The following is a 19,381-nucleotide window of genomic DNA, read 5'->3' on the forward strand; positions in this document are numbered from 1 at the left end:
TTTAAGCGAGGGATGTTTTGGGTCCACAAGGACTGATGGAGAGCCAACAAATACCTTCCTACTTGAGGCCCTGATGCCAGTAATGCTTCTCGGTGCTCATTCCTACCAGAATGCCATATATACTTGAATATAAACAGAGATTTTTTGGCCAAAAAGACCCAAAAATGGGGGTCTTGGTTTATATTTGGGTTAGCAGTGCCCCCCCACCCCGAACCTGTTTGCAGACCTCTGCTGTGCCTCCCATGAGACCTGGTGGTCCAGCGGTGACCGGGACAGGAGGGATCCCTCCCGCCTCCCCATTCTAATTATTTTTATCACCCTTCTGCCTCCCCAACATATCTTAAGTATTTCTAGTGGTCCAGCGGTGGCTGGGACTGGAGGGATCCCGTCTCTTCTCCCAGCCCGATTCTAATTATTTTTTTATCTCCCTACCACTTCCCTCACGTAACTTAAGTATCCCTGGTGGTCCAGCGGTGAATCACGGCAGCAGCAACCTTCCTTCATTCCTGCCCATGTAGAACCATTAGTCTCTTGAGAGAGACTTGGGTGTGCTGGTGGATGCATCACTGAAGCCATCTGCACAGTGCGCAGCAGCCTCAAAAAAAGCCAACAGGATGCTGGGCATCATAAAGAGGGGAATAACAACTAGGACGCGGGAAGTCATCATGCCATTGTATCGAGCGATGGTGCGTCCACATCTGGTATACTGCGTTCAATATTGGTCGCCGTACCTCAAGAAGGACATGGCAGTACTTGAGAGAGTCCAAAGGAGAGCAACGAAACTGGTAAGAGGGCTGGAACACTGCCCATACGCCGAGAGGTTGGATAGGCTGGGGCTCTTCTCTCTGGAAAAAAGGAGGCTCAGGGGAGATATGATAGAGACCTTCAAGATCATGAGGGGCATAGAGAGGGTGGATAGGGACAGATTCTTCAGGCTGAAGGGGACAACAGGTACAAGGGGGTATTTGGAGAAACTGAAGGGAGATAGGTTCAAAACAAATGCAAGGAAGTTTTTTTTCAAACAAAGGGTCGTGGACACTTGGAATGCGCTACCGGAGGAAGTGATCAGGCAGAGTACGGTACAGGGATTCGAACAGGGATTGGACGGATTTCTGAGGGATAAAGGGATCGTGGGATACTGAGAGAGGTGCTGGGATGTAACACAAGTATAGAAAGCTAACCAGGTAATAAGTATAGAAACCCAATCAGGTCGTGCATGTGCAAGACCGGAGGGTTAGGACTTCGATGGGAAGATAGGACTTCAATGAGAAACCAAGGTGGCAAGGGAGCCCCTTCTGGTGATTCAGACATGTCGTGACCTGTTTGGGCCGCCGCGGGAGCGGACTGCTGGGCAGGATGGACCTATGGTCTGACCCGGCGGAGGCACTGCTTATGTTCTTATGTTCTAATTAGCTGCCATGAGTTCTCGTGGGACTGCTAGAACTCGCAGCAGCCAATCAGCTAGCAGCTCTGCATGGGCAGGAGCGAAGGAAGGTTGCTTCTGTCCGCGCAGAGCCGCTAGCTGATTTTACTCTCCTCTCCATTTGCTGTTTTTCTCTCCTTCACGTTCTGCTCTATATCCATCTTTGTTATAGCAAATTACAGGGACTGTCTATAAACAATAGTCAGTAAAAGGCTATGTATATAATGGGAGACAGACTATATAATAAAGAAACTACCAGTGTGGAGAAAATGAATAACTCATTAGCTGTACGCTCAGAGAAATGAAACTCTGAAGAGGGGTTGAGAACCTCCTCTTGGGGTAAGAGTTTACCATCCAATCATTGCATATGTTTCATGAAAAAACACTCTCTGAACACTGGTAAAACATGTATTGATAATTAGACTTGCTTGTAAGGCTGGCGTAAATATTCAAATTTCTTATGCCACAAATCTCACTGGATTGCTAGTTTGGAACACTTATCTTGTAAGTATAGCTCTCAGGGGTCTCAACGCGGCCCCGTTTCGTGTTCTGCTTCAGGAGACCCAGAAACACTTAATTGAACGATGTACTCATTGAGACTCTGTACAACAGTAACAGCTTTCCATGAGAAAATCTAAAATACAAAAATTTAAATCAGAACCACACAAACCGTAGAAAAATATACTTAAATAGTCTACGCTGTGGGAAAAGTTAATGTCTTATTGGCAAAGATGAGGCGGGAAACACAAGAAAATTCAAAAAAGTACATACCAATTGCAAACTTCCAAAGTTCCAAGCAACAGAGAGCCTGCCTCACCCGATTTAAAGCAAAGGGGAGGGAGGGGGAGGGGAGCTCTGTATGCAAACGTGATGACATCATAACGTGAAAAAAGTTACAGCTGTGGGTGAACAACTGTCACTGTAAATAAAGATGATTGAAAAGATGAAAAAACTGTAAAAAATGAAAAAATGTAAAAAGATATTTGTGAAAAGTCCCAAACACATCAGAGAAAAGCCACCCATTCTATTTCATTGTTAAGTCCTTGAGGGTGCAAAGTATTAAGTTCGTGTATCCATTTCTGTTCCTTTCGCCAGAGTAGCTTAGCTGTGTCACCACCTCTCGTGGTAACAATGGTGTCTAATACTGAGAATTTCAAATCTGCTAAAACATGCCGGTGTTGAAGCCAGTGAAGAACCAACGGGGCTTCTTGTATGCCTGACTTAATTCTGCTGATGTGCTCAACAATCCGAGTTTTGACACTGCGGGTGGTGCAGCCCACATACAGTAGGCTGCACGGACATTGAATTACGTAAACCACTTGTTTAGAGTTGCAGTCCGAAGCCCTCAGCGTGTGTTTTCTCTTTATGTGAACATTCATCTCTTGCAGGGAAACACTGTATTGGCATATTTTGCAATGCTCACACGGGTGATGACCACCTGCGGTGGCAGGGACTTCATTAGAGGGACTGATGAACTGAGAGTGAACCAATCTCTGTTTCAAATTTTGATTCCTAGAAAATACAAAACGAGGAAGTTCTTGAAATTCCTGATGTATCTGTAAAATGTGCCAATGTTGTTTGATGATCCGTTTAATTTGAAACGCTAAGTGTGAATATGGTAACACACACACTAAAGACTGTTCATTAGATTTAGGATGGGATTCTAACAACAACTCACGGTTGGCATATAGCCCCCTTTTGTAGGCTTTTCGAATAACTGTAGTGGGATACCCCTTCTCCCGGAACTTCTCTTTCATAGCTTCTGATTTGGCAATATAATCCTTCACAGAGGTGCAGAGCCTACGAAGCCTCAGAAACTGCCCTGCTGGGATGTTATCCCGCAAGTGCCTGGGATGAAAGCTATCATACTGTAGGAGGTTGTTCCGATCAGTTGGCTTGCGGTATATGCTAGTTTGGAACCTTCCATCCACCATAAAAATGTTGATGTCCAGGAATGGCACTTGATAACAATCCTTGGTCATGGTAAACTTTAAATTGACATCACAGTTATTGAGCCATATTAGGAACTGATCTAATAGTGCGGGCAGAATTACATGCAGCCACGCTAGCAGAATACTGCCGCTTAAAGAGAATCCCGCAGGGACTCCGGATGCGCACTGAACCCAGGCTATTTTTAGACAATGCAGCATTTTTAGACAAATGGAACGCCATTCTGAACAAATGCTCCCTTGACCTAATGCTTCTAGTTATAGAAACCACTAAAACAGAAATACAATCGTATAATAGTGAATTTCAAATAGCTAAGGAATGCTTAGAGAGCAGTTTGGCTACAGATGAATACAACAAGTCTCTGCAAGAATTTAACACCAAGATAGAAGGGTTCAGGGAGGATCTTAGGAAAACTAAAATTAAAAAACTGCGCCACGATGAATTAGACTATACCAAGGGTTTTGTCTATGCATGGATGGACAAATCCCGTTCTTCTAAGCGTGCCAGTCGCCCCACATACACACACACATCATCGGATTCCTCTGACGATGACAAAAGACAGCAGAAAGCTACCTCAGCAGGTCCCAATATCCATTTTCAAGGGGGTCCAAAACCAAACACAAAGAGGCCTCTCAGACCCAGACAAACAAGAAACCAGCCTTAACATCTAATATTTTTAATCTCTCTCACAGGACCCTTACCCCAGTTGAAACATCAGTGTTAGATAAGGGGCTTTCGTTTGTTCCTTCAAGCAACTATCAACCTTTTGACACCCGAATAGCATTATTTAAGTTTATTAGGAAATGTAAACTTAAAAATTATTTTCAAAAGGAAGAGTCGGGTAGTCAGGATAACATCATAGTTGACCCTGAGGTCTCTGACCAGCTGAAGCTACAGGTGAAATCTACATGGTGTCCCCCAGGCACCGTTGACCCTCACATACAGGCATTTGAAAATCTTATTTTGAAGGAAGTGGGGATTTTAGAACATCAACAATTCCCCTTGCGCCTTAACCTCTCCCGCAGACAGCATGAGGCTTTACAATCTTTAGCCTCGGATAGCAGCATTGTTATCCGCCCAGCGGATAAGGGGGGAGGAATAGTTATCTTAGATTCAGACCAGTATGTTGCGGAAGCCTCTCGCCAACTCACAGACACCACATACTATGAGGTGTTGCATCAAGATCCCACTGAGGATATTCAGGATGTCATTTCCCACTGTTTGGTTCAAGGTTTGGAGAAGGGGATTATTAGTGAGAGAGAATATAGGTTCCTGTCATGCAAGTATCCCAAGTTTCCAGTCATATATTTTGTTCCCAAAATTCATAAATCCCTTACTAACCCACCAGGCAGACCGATTGTTTCAGGCATAGGGTCTGTTTTGGAACCTCTCTCGTCCATACTGGACTCATACCTTAAAGATCGTGTTCCTTTAGCGCCTTCATATGTTTTGGACTCTGCTAGCATGATAAAATTATTGGCCACATTTGATAACATCCCTAATAGCGCTACGATTTTTACCTTGGACATCACAGCTTTGTATACGAACATACCTCAACGTGAGGCAATAGATATTGTTAGATCTGAATTACAAGCGCTGGCCATCTCTGGTAACAGGATTACCTTCCTTGTGAAACTAGCCTCTATCGCCTTAGGTATGAACTATTTTCAATTTGGAGATACCTTTTACAAGCAAGTTAAGGATACAGCCATGGGAGCCAAAATGGCCCCATCCATAGCCTGCCTATATGTTTCTAAGTTTGAGCAGATGTTTTTATATCCATCAATATATTGGCAAAATCTCCTGTTCTGGAAGCGATATATTGATGACATTTTGGGCATATGGATGGGTACTGCAGGAGAATTAGATCAGTTCCTAATATGGCTCAATAACTGTGATGTCAATTTAAAGTTTACCATGACCAAGGATTGTTATCAAGTGCCATTCCTGGACATCAACATTTTTATGGTGGATGGAAGGTTCCAAACTAGCATATACCGCAAGCCAACTGATCGGAACAACCTCCTACAGTATGATAGCTTTCATCCCAGGCACTTGCGGGATAACATCCCAGCAGGGCAGTTTCTGAGGCTTCGTAGGCTCTGCACCTCTGTGAAGGATTATATTGCCAAATCAGAAGCTATGAAAGAGAGGTTCCGGGAGAAGGGGTATCCCACTACAGTTATTTGAAAAGCCTACAAAAGGGGGCTATATGCCAACCGTGAGTTGTTGTTAGAATCCCATCCTAAATCTAATGAACAGTCTTTAGTGTGTGTGTTACCATATTCACACTTAGCGTTTCAAATTAAACGGATCATCAAACAACATTGGCACATTTTACAGATACATCAGGAATTTCAAGAACTTCCTCGTTTTGCATTTTCTAGGAATCAGAATTTGAAACAGAGATTGGTTCACTCTCAGTTCATCAGTCCCTCTAATGAAGTCCCTGCCACCGCGGGTGGTCATCACCCGTGTGGGCATTGCAAAATATGCCAATACAGTGTTTCCCTGCAAGAGATGAATGTTCACATAAAGAGAAAACACACGCTGAGGGCTTCGGACTGCAACTCTAAACAAGTGGTTTACGTAATTCAATGTCCGTGCAGCCTACTGTATGTGGGCTGCACCACCCGCAGTGTCAAAACTCGGATTGTTGAGCACATCAGCAGAATTAAGTCAGGCATACAAGAAGCCCCGTTGGTTCTTCACTGGCTTCAACACTGGCATGTTTTAGCAGATTTGAAATTCTCAGTATTAGACACCATTGTTACCACGAGAGGTGGTGACACAGCTAAGCTACTCTGGCGAAAGGAACAGAAATGGATACACGAACTTAATACTTTGCACCCTCAAGGACTTAACAATGAAATAGAATGGGTGGCTTTTCTCTGATGTGTTTGGGACTTTTCACAAATATCTTTTTACATTTTTTCATTTTTTACAGTTTTTTCATCTTTTCAATCATCTTTATTTACAGTGACAGTTGTTCACCCATAGCTGTAACTTTTTTCACGTTATGATGTCATCATGTTTGCATACAGAGCTCCCCTCCTTCTCCCTCCCCTTTGCTTTAAATCGGGTGAGGCAGGCAGGGCTCTCTGTTGCTTGGAACTTTGGAAGTTTGCAATTGGTATGTAATGTAAAGTAATGTAATTTATTTCTTATATACCGCTACATCCGTTAGGTTCTAAGCGGTTTGAAGAAAATATACATTAAGATTATAAATGAGAAGTAAGAAGGTACTTAAAAAATTCCCTTACTGTCCCGAAGGCTCACAATCTAACTAAAGTACCTGGAAATTAATAAAGAAGAGAAAATAAAGATGGTTGAAAAAAGAAAAATTCTATGTGAATTTATAGGATGGAAATTAAACTGACAGTGAAGAACTGTATGAAAAATACATATGGAATTCAGTTAGAGAGGGTAGGTTATAATCTATTTATGGTATTTGTTTAATTGGAAGGTGTTAAGGTGGGTAATTTGGGGGAAGGTTATCTGAAGGTAGGTGAATCTTCTGGAGGTAAAAGAGGAGGGGTTAAGATATTTGGATTAATTTTTTGAAAAGCAGGGTTTTGATTTCTTTTCTGAATGTTTTGAAGTTGTCTGATATTGTCATAAGATTGGAGATGGAATGATTGATTTTTGCTGCTTGTGTTGCTAGAAGGTTGTCAAACATTTTCTTGCGTTGTGTGCCTTTGAGTGGGGGGAAGGCGAAAGGGTTCGAGGTTCTTCTGTGTCTTGAGGTGGAGATTTGGTTTAAGCGGTTATTTAGATAGGAGGGGGAAGAGCCGTGTAATGCTTTGAATATCAGGCAGTAGAATTTGAATTGGATTCGTGCTTGTATGGGTAGCCAGTGAGAGTCTAAGAAGGCAGTTGTTATGTGATCTTATTTTTTGAGTGAGTAGATCAATCTGAGGGCGGTGTTTTGTATGGTCTGGAGTTGTTTTATCATAGTGGCTGGACAAGGAAGATATAGGGAGTTGCAATAATCCAGCAGACCTAAGACTAGGGATTGGACGATTAGTCTAAATTGTGCTTGGTCAAAGAATTTTCTGATTTTACGGAGATTTCTCATGGTTAGAAAAGCTTTCTGGGTTGTTTTGTTGATCTGGGGCTGCATTGTGCAACATCTGTCTATCGTAACTCCTAGGAGTTTTAGTTCGGGTTGTATTGGGTATTTGGTATTTTTGATTTTCAGTTCAGTGATGGTAGGAGTTTGGGCTTTGTCGAGCAAAAGGAATTTTGTTTTTTCAGAATTTAGTTTTAGTTTGTGATCCATCATCCATTTTTCTACTGTGTCTAAGGTTGTTTCTAGCTTTGTTGTGGTGGTGGTCTCTGATGGGTCGAATGGGAGGATTATGGTGATGTCATCAGCATAGCTGAAAGATGTGACATCTAGGGTATCTAAAGTGGCTCCTAGGGAGGAGATAAAGAGGTTGAAGAGCGTAGGTGAGAGAGGTGATCCTTGTGGAACTCCGCAGGGATTTGTCCATGGTTCTGATTTGATATCATTGTATGTACTTTTTTGAATTTTCTTGTGTTTCCCGCCTCATCTTTGCCAATAAGACATTAACTTTTCCCACAGCATAGACTATTTAAGTATATTTTTCTACGGTTTGTGTGGTTCTGATTTAAATTTTTGTATTTTAGATTTTCTCATGGAAAGCTGTTACTGTTGTACAGAGTCTCAATGAGTACATCGTTCAATTAAGTGTTTCTGGGTCTCCTGAAGCAGAACACGAAACGGGGCCGCGTTGAGACCCCTGAGAGCTATACTTACAAGATAAGTGTTCCAAACTAGCAATCCAGTGAGATTTGTGGCATAAGAAATTTGAATACTTACGCCAGCCTTACAAGCAAGTCTAATTATCAATACATGTTTTACCAGTGTTCAGAGAGTGTTTTTTCATGAAACATATGCAATGATTGGATGGTAAACTCTTACCCCAAGAGGAGGTTCTCACCCCCTCTTCAGAGTTTCATTTCTCTGAGCGTACAGCTAATGAGTTATTCATTTTCTCCACACTGGTAGTTTCTTTATTATATAGTCAGTCTCCCATTATATCTATATCCATCTTTGGCATTAACTTTTAACATTCAACTTTCTTCCATTTTTTTCTGTTTTCTTCTCAATCTGTCTACCTTTCCATGTCTTCCCCTCCTCTCCATCCCTCTGCACCATTTCCTCCTCCCTCCTCTCCATCCATGTGCTCCATCTCCTCCCTCTCTCTGTCCTTCCCCTTTCCTCCCCATCTTTCTTCCCACAGAGGTCTGGCATCTTCTTCCCCTTTCCCTTCCTTTCTCCTACCCCCACCTCCACTGGGATTCAGCACTTTTTTTTTCTTTTTTTTTATCATATTTATTGAGTTTTGTGATTTAAAAATACAGTCAATACCAACATCAAACAACAACAGCAAACAGTAGAAATGAGCAGGAACAGTCAGATCTATCGTGTTATTCCTTCACGGAGACCTACAGAAACCAAGCCCCCCCCCCCCCCTCCACCAAGGAACACCCTCCATCCCTAACGTGACCATTTATTTTTTTCATCAAAACAGGACATCTATTAATATTCATCCCTGCCCCATTCCCACCCTAGCCCCACCCCCACCCCCAATTTCATCCATTTATTTTTCATGTACACACAATATCTTATTAATTCATAATGGAAAAACATAAAATTAAAAATAAAACACAAAGCACACTGTACACAGAGAAAATGTTAATTATCATTTACGAGTTTCAGAGGTTTTTCAAAAATATGCAATGTCACATTAGTAACTAGAAAAATATAGTGCAAAATATAGACATCAGATATAAATTCTCAAAATGGACACATTTTGATCACTAAATTTAAATAAAATCATTTTTCCTACCTTTGTTGTCTGGTGATTTCATGAGTCTCTGGTTGCACTTCCTTCTGACTGTACATCCAATCTTTCTTTCTTTCGCATCCAACATTTCTTTCACAATCCAGTCCCATCCCCTTTGGGTCCAGGTCTCTCTCTTTTCCCTCTGTTACCCTCCCAAGATTCAGTGTCGGTTCTCATTTGTACCTTTGTTCCAGGTCTCCCTCTCTCTCCCTCCTCTGTTATGATCTTAAATCTCCCTGTTCTTCCCCAGGGTCTCTCCCCCTCTGTCTGAACCTCCCATAGTCCTGCATCTGCTTCCTGTCTTTCCCCTTTGGTCCAGGCCTTTCTCTAGTCTTTCTAATCTGCTTACAACCCCCCCCCTCCCTCCTTCCCTCCCAGCAGATTTTAGCATATCTCTCTCCTCCTTTTCTCCCCTCAGATCTGGTATCTGTCTCCTTCCTCTTTTCCTCCTCCCAGGTCTGGTATCTGTCTCCTCCCCTTCCCCCCCTGCTCAGGCATCTCTCTCTCCGCTCCCTTCCTCCTGTTCTACCTTCTCAATTTATTTTCTGCCTCTGTCTAAATTCTTTCTTACTATTCAGTCCTGTTTCCCTCTTTTCACTGTGTCTACTCACAGCTTGCCACCCCTTTCCTTCACCCCTCCACTATCTTCTTCCCCCCCCATCCAGCATGTGGGAAAGCAGCAGCAGTGATGAGGAGGTGAGGGCCCCTCACCTCCTCACTGCTGCTGCTGCCCTCCCACATGCGCCTGACACTGATGGCACAAGTTCTCCCCACTTCCATCATCTGCCCCCTTCAGTTCTCCCCACTTCCATCATCTGCCCCTTTCTCTCTCTCTCCCTTAAGTTCCCCCTCACTTCCATCTGCCCCCTTCAGTTCTCCCCACTTCCATCATCTGCCCCTTTCTCTCTCTCCCTTAAGTTTTCCCCACTTCCATCTGCCCCCTTTTCCAGTCCCCACTTCCATCATCTACCCCAAGAAGGAAAAGATTGAGGTCAGTAAAGGAGCACATCTTCCCCTGCCACAAGAACCAAGAGGGAAGGCCATGCCAAGATCAAACCGAGATTACTCCCCTCCCCCCATGCACCAAAATAATGCATGCTGCTGGTATTTATTTTGTTTTTGCACTGGCGGAAAGGATGTGACAGGCCCGACAAGACCAGTGAGCTAGTGCAGAACTTCCCCCAACGCCAGACCAAATGCTACCTCTTTCACGGCTGACCGCCCGGCTGACGGTGGAAAGTGGGGGAAAAACGTGAATATGATCGCCTCCATTCCAATGCCCCGGATGGAGCACACACTGACTACAACGACGCTGCCTCCCGTACCGACACTGACATGGAGGGAAGGCAGGGCTACCGCCAAATAGAGGCACTCCCCCTCTGGACGGACTCAGAGAGCCTCCACTGACACAGCCAAGGGCCTGTACCCGAGGAAGCCCAGCAACAAGGACGCTGTTCCAAGATGGGCTTCCTGCCAAAACTCGTACGACTGCTCCGACGTGCTGCGCAGCATAGCTCTTTCAACCAGACTGGGTAGACATGCCACGGGAGGCGAAAGGGAGAGGAGGGAGTTCACAGCGTCGTCAGCGGGCCCTCCTGGCAGACACGTGCCTACTGGGCCTACACACTGGCTTCCCTACTCTGCCGAAACAGGAATGATGTAATTTCCTGTTTCAGATGCGAAGGGAAGCCAGCACTGAGTTCAGTTTGCTTGCAGGCGAGAGAGTAGTAAGGGAGGGAAGCTGACCTCACCAGCCAATCGGGGGGAAGCTGCCCTTTTTGCTCCCCCGCCTAACACCAGTCCTGGGGCAGGGAGACAGCCCATTCTCCTGTGATCTCCTGTCCCGTTGTCCCCACACACAGCTTCGGGATGCCGGATGCCGTCTCTGAAAACGGGACATTTCAGCGTCCTGAAGCTGTGCATGGGGACAACGGGACAGGGGACCTGAAAAAGGGACAGTCCCATTCAAAATGGGACGTATGGTCACCTTAATTACACCATACATTAGCACAGACCCATGCTAGCATCTAATGCATGTTAAAACCTCATACTAGCTGCTTAAACACGGTAATGGCATGTTTAAACTGCTAGCATGGGTTTTTAACATGTGTATAGGCGTGACAAGGTGGTATGGAGGAGTGGTGGTGATGCTCAGAGCAGTACCGAGCAATAAGGCGCTGATTCTATAAATGCTGCCTAAATTCTAGACACTGCTCCATATAGTTGTCAATCAATCACTAGGCGTCCTTTATAGAATCATGGCTAGTGGTACCTAGGCATGCTAAGGCAGATTCCTCCCCTCTATCCAATCCCCCTGACATCTTTCATACCCTCCCAAACATTTGATCCCCCTCCCCAAATACCCACATACATCTGATCACTTTGTAATTTTATCTCCTGATACCCACACACACACATATCCAGTCTCCCTTCCTTATATGAAGTTTCAAGTTTATTATATATTTGATATCCTGCCTATCATTACGTCTAGGAGGATTACAAAAGGTTAAAAACAAAGTTTAAAAAATAAAGGGAGTAAAAATAAAAACAATACATCAGACTGAAAAATATAATCTTGAGAACATAATGGTGGGGGGGGGAGGGAAAAATACAATATTCAAATAGTAGCAGTAGTATCACAACCCTACCTCTAGGGCAGTGGTCTCAAACTTGCAGCCCGCCAGGTACTATTTTGAGGCCTTCAGTATGTTTATCATAATCACAAAAGTAAAATAAAACATTTTCTTGATCATATGTCTCTTTAGCTATAAATTACAATATTATTATTATTAAGACTTAAGCCAAAAGGAAAGATTTATAAACTATAAAAAGTTTTACCTCATGCAAAATTGTCATTTCTTTAATAAGACATTAACTATTTTTTTCTGAGGCCCTCCAAGTACCTACAAATCCAAAATGTGTCCCTGCAAAGAGTTTGAGTTTGAGATCACTGCTCTAGGGTCATGGTGGCCATTTTGGATCCTAGGCAGGAGCAGAGGAGTATCACTCTCAGCAGGGTAGGCTCTGGGGGTGGGATAGAGAAGGGCAGAATCTGGGGGCGGGGCTAACATATGGGGAAGCAGAGTTGGTGGACAAGGAGGGAGATCGGACAAAGCAGAGTATGGCAATTTAGGGGGGACTGAACAGATCTGATGTGTAGGGGCGTGGGGAGGGGGTTTGGATGTGTAGGTGAGTATCAGGAAAAGGAATCAGATGTACAGTAAAGCAGGACATGTCCCCTGTATTTACCACCACAACAGGTTTTGCATATATTGTATACTATTGGTCTCTTAGGCTTCCATGGCTGGCATCATGATTGTTGCAGTTGTCCAGGTCACGCTGGGAAGATAGAATTGACGTTTCAGTCATCATGCTCTGTAGCTTTCTTCTGGGATTGCTATGAGGTCTGTAGTTTGTTTTTATGTATAGTGGGTCCTCCAACCTGATTGGCTAGGGCATGAGGCAGGAAAGTCCACTGGTCCTGATTTTGAATTGTGGCGGGAATGTATGCTGTTCAAAAATCTGAATTATGGCGAGAAAGTTTGTTGGTCACAAATGTGAATTGTGGAAGGAAAAAACCAGCAGACTTTCCCACCAAAATTCAAATTCAGGACCAGCAGACTTTCCTACCTCAATTACCTCAAGCCCCAGCCAATCAGGTTGGAGGACTCACTATATATAAAGACAAACTGCAGGCCTCATAGCACACCCTGAAGAAGGCATGATGGCTTGATGGCTGAAACGTCGGTTCTACATACTCAGAAGTGGCGAGACCCAGACAACTGCAGCAATCATTGTATGCTAGTGTTTGCAACAAGCGCACAGGAAGTGCAAAAGCTTAACACACTTTAGTAAAAGGGCCCCTTAGAGCCTGCCTACCTCCACATGGCTGACATGATTCCAATCATTCATTTCTTCCATTTTGTCAAACAGGTGGCTATGTAACTGGTCTGCTGGAAAATCCACAACAGCCTCTGCTCTGAAGACTTTGCCCAGCTTAGGAAGAAATGTACTCTGCACTGAGATGCCATTTTCCTAGATATTAAAACAGTAGTGTTGCAAACTGAATGCAAGTTAAATGTATTTTTCAGTGTATGAATTTTACATTTCAGACAATATAGTGGAAAAAGTATTAATACAATAAAGGCCATATTTAAGCCTTTCAGAACATTCTCTGAGCAGTATTTGCACACAGGCTTTCTTGTGCTATGGTTTTTTTTCCAAATGCTTTTCCCTTCATTAGAAAATTGTCTGGGGATATCCTGCTATTTCAAAATTCTAAATAGACCTTCAGTATTGCTTTGAATGATTTTCCAGAGCATGACAATCCATGTTCATTGATATGTAAATCTTAAAAGGAGTGCTTCTCCTGCAATTTTAGGGGTCCTTTTAAAAAGAAATGGTAAAACGTGGCCATAGAATGCCCTTATGTGGGTCTTTCCCATGCACTGCCATTTTTGCTGCAGGAGGAAAATGGCCCATTTTCCAAATTACTGGCCATGCACTAAGGTTGAAGCACCAAGGTCAGAGTGGTATGAAGTTTGACAGCCCTCCTCTTTCTCCTGATGCAGCTCCTGCGAAACAAGGCCTTTAGGCCAAAATTTCTTGAGAATTTGAGAAATTGTGAATTTAGAAAAGAGAAATTTAAGATTGTGACTTCAGTCCGTTTGAATTATAACCACGGTTTGACTGGAGTACAACGCTATGAAGAGAAAGTGCAGCTAAATGACTGTGATTATTTTCTTGTTTTTGAATGAAAGGCCCTTTTGCTATTTCACACTGGTTTGCCATTTTTTTAGTCTTTTTGAGTGCAGTGGAGGGTATCCCATATTATTTTTGTCCTTAGGAGTTTTTTTTCTCCCTTTGGAGTTTCTTCTCCTTTCGACTTTTCTGATAATGGGCCAATGAGAATATTATGGACTCATTAGAGAGACGTTAGTCTCACTGCTGGAGTATATACCCTTTCAGGGTTTTGAAGCTAAATTTGATATTAACAGAAGCATATTTTCAACGCAATTAGGGCTAGATTCACCAACCTTCCCGATTCACTCCGATCAGAGGCAGGCCAACTGATTCACAATGGGTCTGTATTCAAATGGGGCGATCGGAAGAACGCCCCCCCCCCCCCCCCACCGACCACAAGGATCGCTTGAGAGCGATCCTGACGCATGTGCAGACCATCTTCTTTGCCTGTAGATGGTCTGTGCATGCGTTTGATGTCCATGTTTTTTTATTTTCCTTTTTTACACACGGGTTTAAAGCGGGTTAAAACCACGGGCTCGCGCTGCAGGGAAGGGCAGCAAGCAGGAGAGTCAGGGAGCAGGGTGGCCAGCAAGAGTCGGCAAGAGAGAGAGCAAGTCGGCAAGCAGGAGAATCGTGGCAGGAGAATCGCAGCAGAGAGCAGGGAGCAGACAGCTTATAATCCCACAGCTCCTTTTAGCTTCTCCCTTGTTAGGCCATTCTGGTTTCTACTGTCAGGTTTATAAATAAATATACTTTTGTAATGATCAGGTTACCAGGCAGTAGCATAACCCTCAACCCTGGCTCCTGAAACCTGCTCAGCAAAGGTCCCTATCAGAACTCCACACTCCATTACTACAGCTTATAGCAGGAGATGCTTTACTCGGGGTAGAGAGCAGGGCTGGTGGAAATTGGCTGGGATTTCAGGGTGGCATGGAGCAGGAGAGTCGGCAGCGATTTGTGCAACTGGTCCTTAGCAGTCGCTTGTTTTGGGATCAGCCAGCCCAGTCAGTGTTCCTGAAATTGTTTAGTGAATCACTGCCTGCCTACATTTGCATGCCGTTCCTCCTCATTTGCATGCACAGATCAGATCGGAGGATGATCGGCACAGAAGTTAGTGAATAGGGTTGGAGGAAAATCAGGTCAGTACACGATCGCAAACACGATCGGTGGGCTTAGTGAATCTAGCTCTATGATTTACAAAGTTACATAGGGCTAGATTCACCAAGCCCACCAATCAAGTCCCAACCACTTAGCGACCCTGACCCGATTCACTAACCTTCCTCCCGATCCGATTCCAATCTGCGTATGCAAATGAGGGGAAGGTCATCCAAAAGTAAGAAGGTAGCAATTCACAAAACAATTTCAGGAACACTGACTGGGCTAGCCGATCAAAAAACAAGTGACTGCTGAGGACCATTCGCTTGTGGAAAAAACCCTGCTCTCTGCCACAATTCTGCTTCTCCTGCCCCAATTCTGCTTCTCCTGCTCTGTGCTCCGACTCCGTGGTTTTTAACTCACAGTACAGCCCCGCTTTCAACCCACAGGTTAGCACCACAGGCTCGCAAAAGTTTCCAGCTCAAAAAAAAAAAGTTTCCAGCTCTTCCTTTGCGGTGAGCATGCGCAGACCATCAACAGGCAAAGAAGGTGGTCTGTGCATGATCAAGGATCGCTCTCCAGCGATCCATGCGGTCAGTGGGGGGCATGCCTCCGATCACCCTCTTTTGCATCGCCCCCATTTGTGAATCTGGCGGCCTGCCTCGGATGGGCCACGGATCGGGCAGGTTAGTGAATCTCGGCCATAGTGGCTTATGGAACTTTGTCAGTCTAAGTGCTTTGAAAATGAGCTCCATAGTGTTCAATAGAGGTATACATCCATTACACACAAAACTAATAGGACACAAATTTGCAACATAGATATACAGGTAGTAAAGTGTCTTCTAATATAGATTTGGATAAGGCATGCACTAAGGCTGCCAAAAATTAGTGCACGAGTCCTTACCAACATCTATTTTATAGGCAGTAATGGTAGGGTTACCAGACATCCGGATTTATCCAGACGTGTTCTCTTTGTCCAAGTTTTGAAAAGCTTTCCGACAAAATCATGTCAGGAAAGGGCATCCATGCATGCACGGATGCTGCCTGGGGGCAGGGCTGGGGTGAAACTGGGCGGGCCTGGAGGCATAGCCATGGGTCCAGATTTTCCTTCAGGAAAATTTGGTAACCCTACATAAGGGTTAGATTCTAGAAATGGCACCTAACACAATAGGCACCTAGCTAAACAGCATGGCCATCAAAGTTAGGTGCCATTTGTAGAATCGGACCTAGCAGTGCCTAAATTGACTTAGTCGCCATTAGGCATCATAATCTTAGATGCTGGTATATTAAGCCAGGGCATCCTTGGCCTAATGTACCGGTGCCTAAGTTAGATGCCTACCGGCACCTAAACCCACACCAAAATTCTGCCTCTAACCATGCCTATTTGGTGTATAGGCACCAGTAGACACCTTAGTGTAGATGCCTACTGCAAGGTGGTAGGTGCTCACTGAGTTAGGTGCTACCGCTATACATTTTTTTAAAAATTGGCTTTTAATGGTGTTTTCAATTAACAACGGCAATTTAAAAAGTTAACCCCGCTTTTACAAAACCAGAGCACAGTTTCTAGCGCCGGCCGCGGTGGTAACATCTCCAACACTTATAGAATTCCTATGAGCATTGGAGCTGTTATCGGCACAGCTGGCGCTAAAATCCGCACTACGGTTTTGTAAAAGGGGGGTAAGTCAGATGCGTAAATCAGCAGGCGCTGCCAATTTAGGCAACTAACAGTGGGTGTCTTTTAGAGAATCAGGGCCGAAAGGCTCATGTGCTAATCCTGCACTAATCAGTTGGCATGCAGCAATGTAGATGTGCTAATTGATTAGCGCAGAAATGTTCTCTCTTCGCTCCCAGACATGCCCCACCACACAAAATTTTTTTAAAAATTTTTAGCGTGTGGTTTTCATGTGCATATTTGGAACTTATCACGAGCCATTTCAGCATGTCGCACAGTAAGCCCTTTTAAGCTGCAGTAAGCACATGCTAGTGTTTACTGCAGCAGCTTAGTGAAAGGAGCCCTTAGGGAGCAAATATTTCGATGAGATTTATCCCTGGTACAGAAATCGCAGCAACTCTGAATTTGCATGTGTTTTGGTACTTTTAAAAAAATGGTTGTCTCTTGTAAGCGGTTGTATGGGAGGGGGGATTTTTTTATTCTTTTCTCTTTTTTTTTTTTTTTGCTGTGCTTAGAAGAGAAGCTAAAATAGAAACATAGGGGGGCCAATAATCAGACTGCAGAGACAGCCTGCACTGTATCTAGCGACCGGCATTGAGTTTCAGGGGCTGAGACATACCAACTAAGCTGATATCCATCAGCTGTCTGGCTAACTTCTAATGGACAAAAAGAACTTAGCCAGCGAGATGATGGCGGTGACCAGCAATGTCATGTGACATAACCAATCATCAACCAGTCTGCCAATGGGATATTTAGTGGGAGATGGTCAGCCATCTCCCACATATATCAGTGGTCAGTTGGCTATGTGCTATTTGGCAGGCCAGGAACCATTTCTGGCAAGTCAAATAGCATTGAATATCAGGTGGATACCCGCTACCCAAAGTCAATGGAACAAAAATTTGTGGACACACAAACAATAACATAGTTACACCAAATTCTCAAAAGCAGTTTATTTCCAGATAATTCAAATATTATTTGTGCCTTGCCTCCATTGCTCAAACTTTTAGTTTTCATCTGTTTGAGACTTAAGGGCCTGACTTTATAAAGCTTGGAGAAGCGGTACATATCATAGAAATGCTCAAATAATTTAAAAGTAGAGCCAGGGAGTTGATTAAAGGTGCAGACATATAGACTACTTTATGAAAAAATATAGGGGTTGATAGTCACCAGCTGCAGTGAGCATTTTTTATGCTGCCATCAGCATTATTCCTATGTTCGGGCAACAATATTGAATATCCTAGTTTATGTGACCAGCTATTTCTAATGCTAGTTGTTTCCAAACCCATATGCATCAGAACAGAGGAGACTACAGGTTCCATGGACTCCCCCCAAATTCTTAGTCACTGGGTTTAGCACTCCCGCCCACCCTTCTCTTGGTGTTAGGCTTAAATCTTCAGGCAGTCGTTGCGCAGCATAGAGTTACCAGACGTCTGGATTTTCCCGGACATGTCCTCCTTTTCAAGACATATCCGGGGATCTGGACGGCTTTTCAAAACCCGGAACTTTGTCTGGGTTCTGAAAAGCAATGAGCAACATCGGGACAGCATTCGCGCATGCGCGGATGCAACGCGGTGACATCACACCAGCACATACGTGAATGCCGTCTAACATCACTCATTGCTCGTGCAGGTCGAGGGGGGTGGGGCGAGGGGCGGTGATAGCGAAATGGGGCCGGCAGAACTGGGTGGGCCTGGGGGCGGGGGGCCATGGGTCCGAATTTTCCATTTGGAAAATCTGGTAACCCTAGCACAGCATCAAACAGCAGGCCTGCCCCGAAACCCTTCATTCTACTTCTAAGGGCAGGCCTGCTTGTGGATGCCGTGCAGCAGCGGCTGAAGTTTTAAATCTAAAGTGCCGGGAGAAGGTAGGTGGGTGGGGGACTCGGGAGCTATTGAGAGGTCATGCACTAGGGCAGAGCTCCTGGACCCCCCCCCCCCAACAAAACAGCGTTCTGTTGACTATGCCCAAACCTGGTCCTGGATGTACCCGAGTGAATCAGAATATCCACAATGAATATTCATGAGAGAGCTTTGCCTGTACTTCCTCCACTGCATGCAAAACTCTCTCATTATTATTCATTGTGGATATCCTGAAAACCTGACTGACTGGGGTGTCTCCAGGACCGGGTTTGGGAACCACTGACTTATGCGGTTATGTGCAATATTCATTTAACTGCATAAAGATAGGACTGAATTTTATTTGGTACAATTTGACCACTAAACTTAGGTTGTTAAGTGCCGACTCTGCCTAGGGACTACCAACAAAATAGCCGATTTTGAGTTTAGTGGCTTGTGGTGATATTCAGGGACACTAACAGGTTAAGTGCTGCTGAATATCAGTAGATATCCCCAAACAAACAATTTAACTGTCCAGAAACTGTTTTTGGCCAGTTATACTGCTTTGAATATTTGCAGGGCATTATTGTCAATCTGTCACTTAACTATGGGTGAGCAGCTTGGTTGCCTAGGGAAACATGTGACAAGTGGCATCGCCAGGAGCCCAAGTGGGATCTCATACCGAGAAAGAGGGGAGTGAGAGTGCATGCAAGCTGGAAGAGGAAAATCCCTTCTGCACTATCCTGTGTCTGTCATCAGCACTAGGTAAGTGCTTCCTTCAGAGCAA

At 44.2% G+C, this 19,381-nt stretch overlaps 1 protein-coding gene across 2 annotated transcripts in view; it reads right to left on the reverse strand.

Annotated features, from left to right (window-relative positions):
- The window catches only part of LOC117360104 (steroidogenic acute regulatory protein, mitochondrial-like), a 77,888-nt gene that overhangs the window by 26,851 nt on the left and 31,656 nt on the right, over positions 1-19,381 (reverse strand). For both annotated transcript variants that reach the window (XM_033943773.1, XM_033943774.1), the window contains one exon: positions 13,129-13,284. In XM_033943773.1, coding sequence (XP_033799664.1) covers positions 13,129-13,284 — 156 coding nt within the window. The remainder of the gene's footprint in view (positions 1-13,128; positions 13,285-19,381) is intronic.

The sequence above is a fragment of the Geotrypetes seraphini genome, chromosome 4, assembly GCF_902459505.1.
Source record: "Geotrypetes seraphini chromosome 4, aGeoSer1.1, whole genome shotgun sequence".
In the NCBI taxonomy this organism is placed as follows: Eukaryota; Metazoa; Chordata; class Amphibia; order Gymnophiona; family Dermophiidae; genus Geotrypetes; species Geotrypetes seraphini.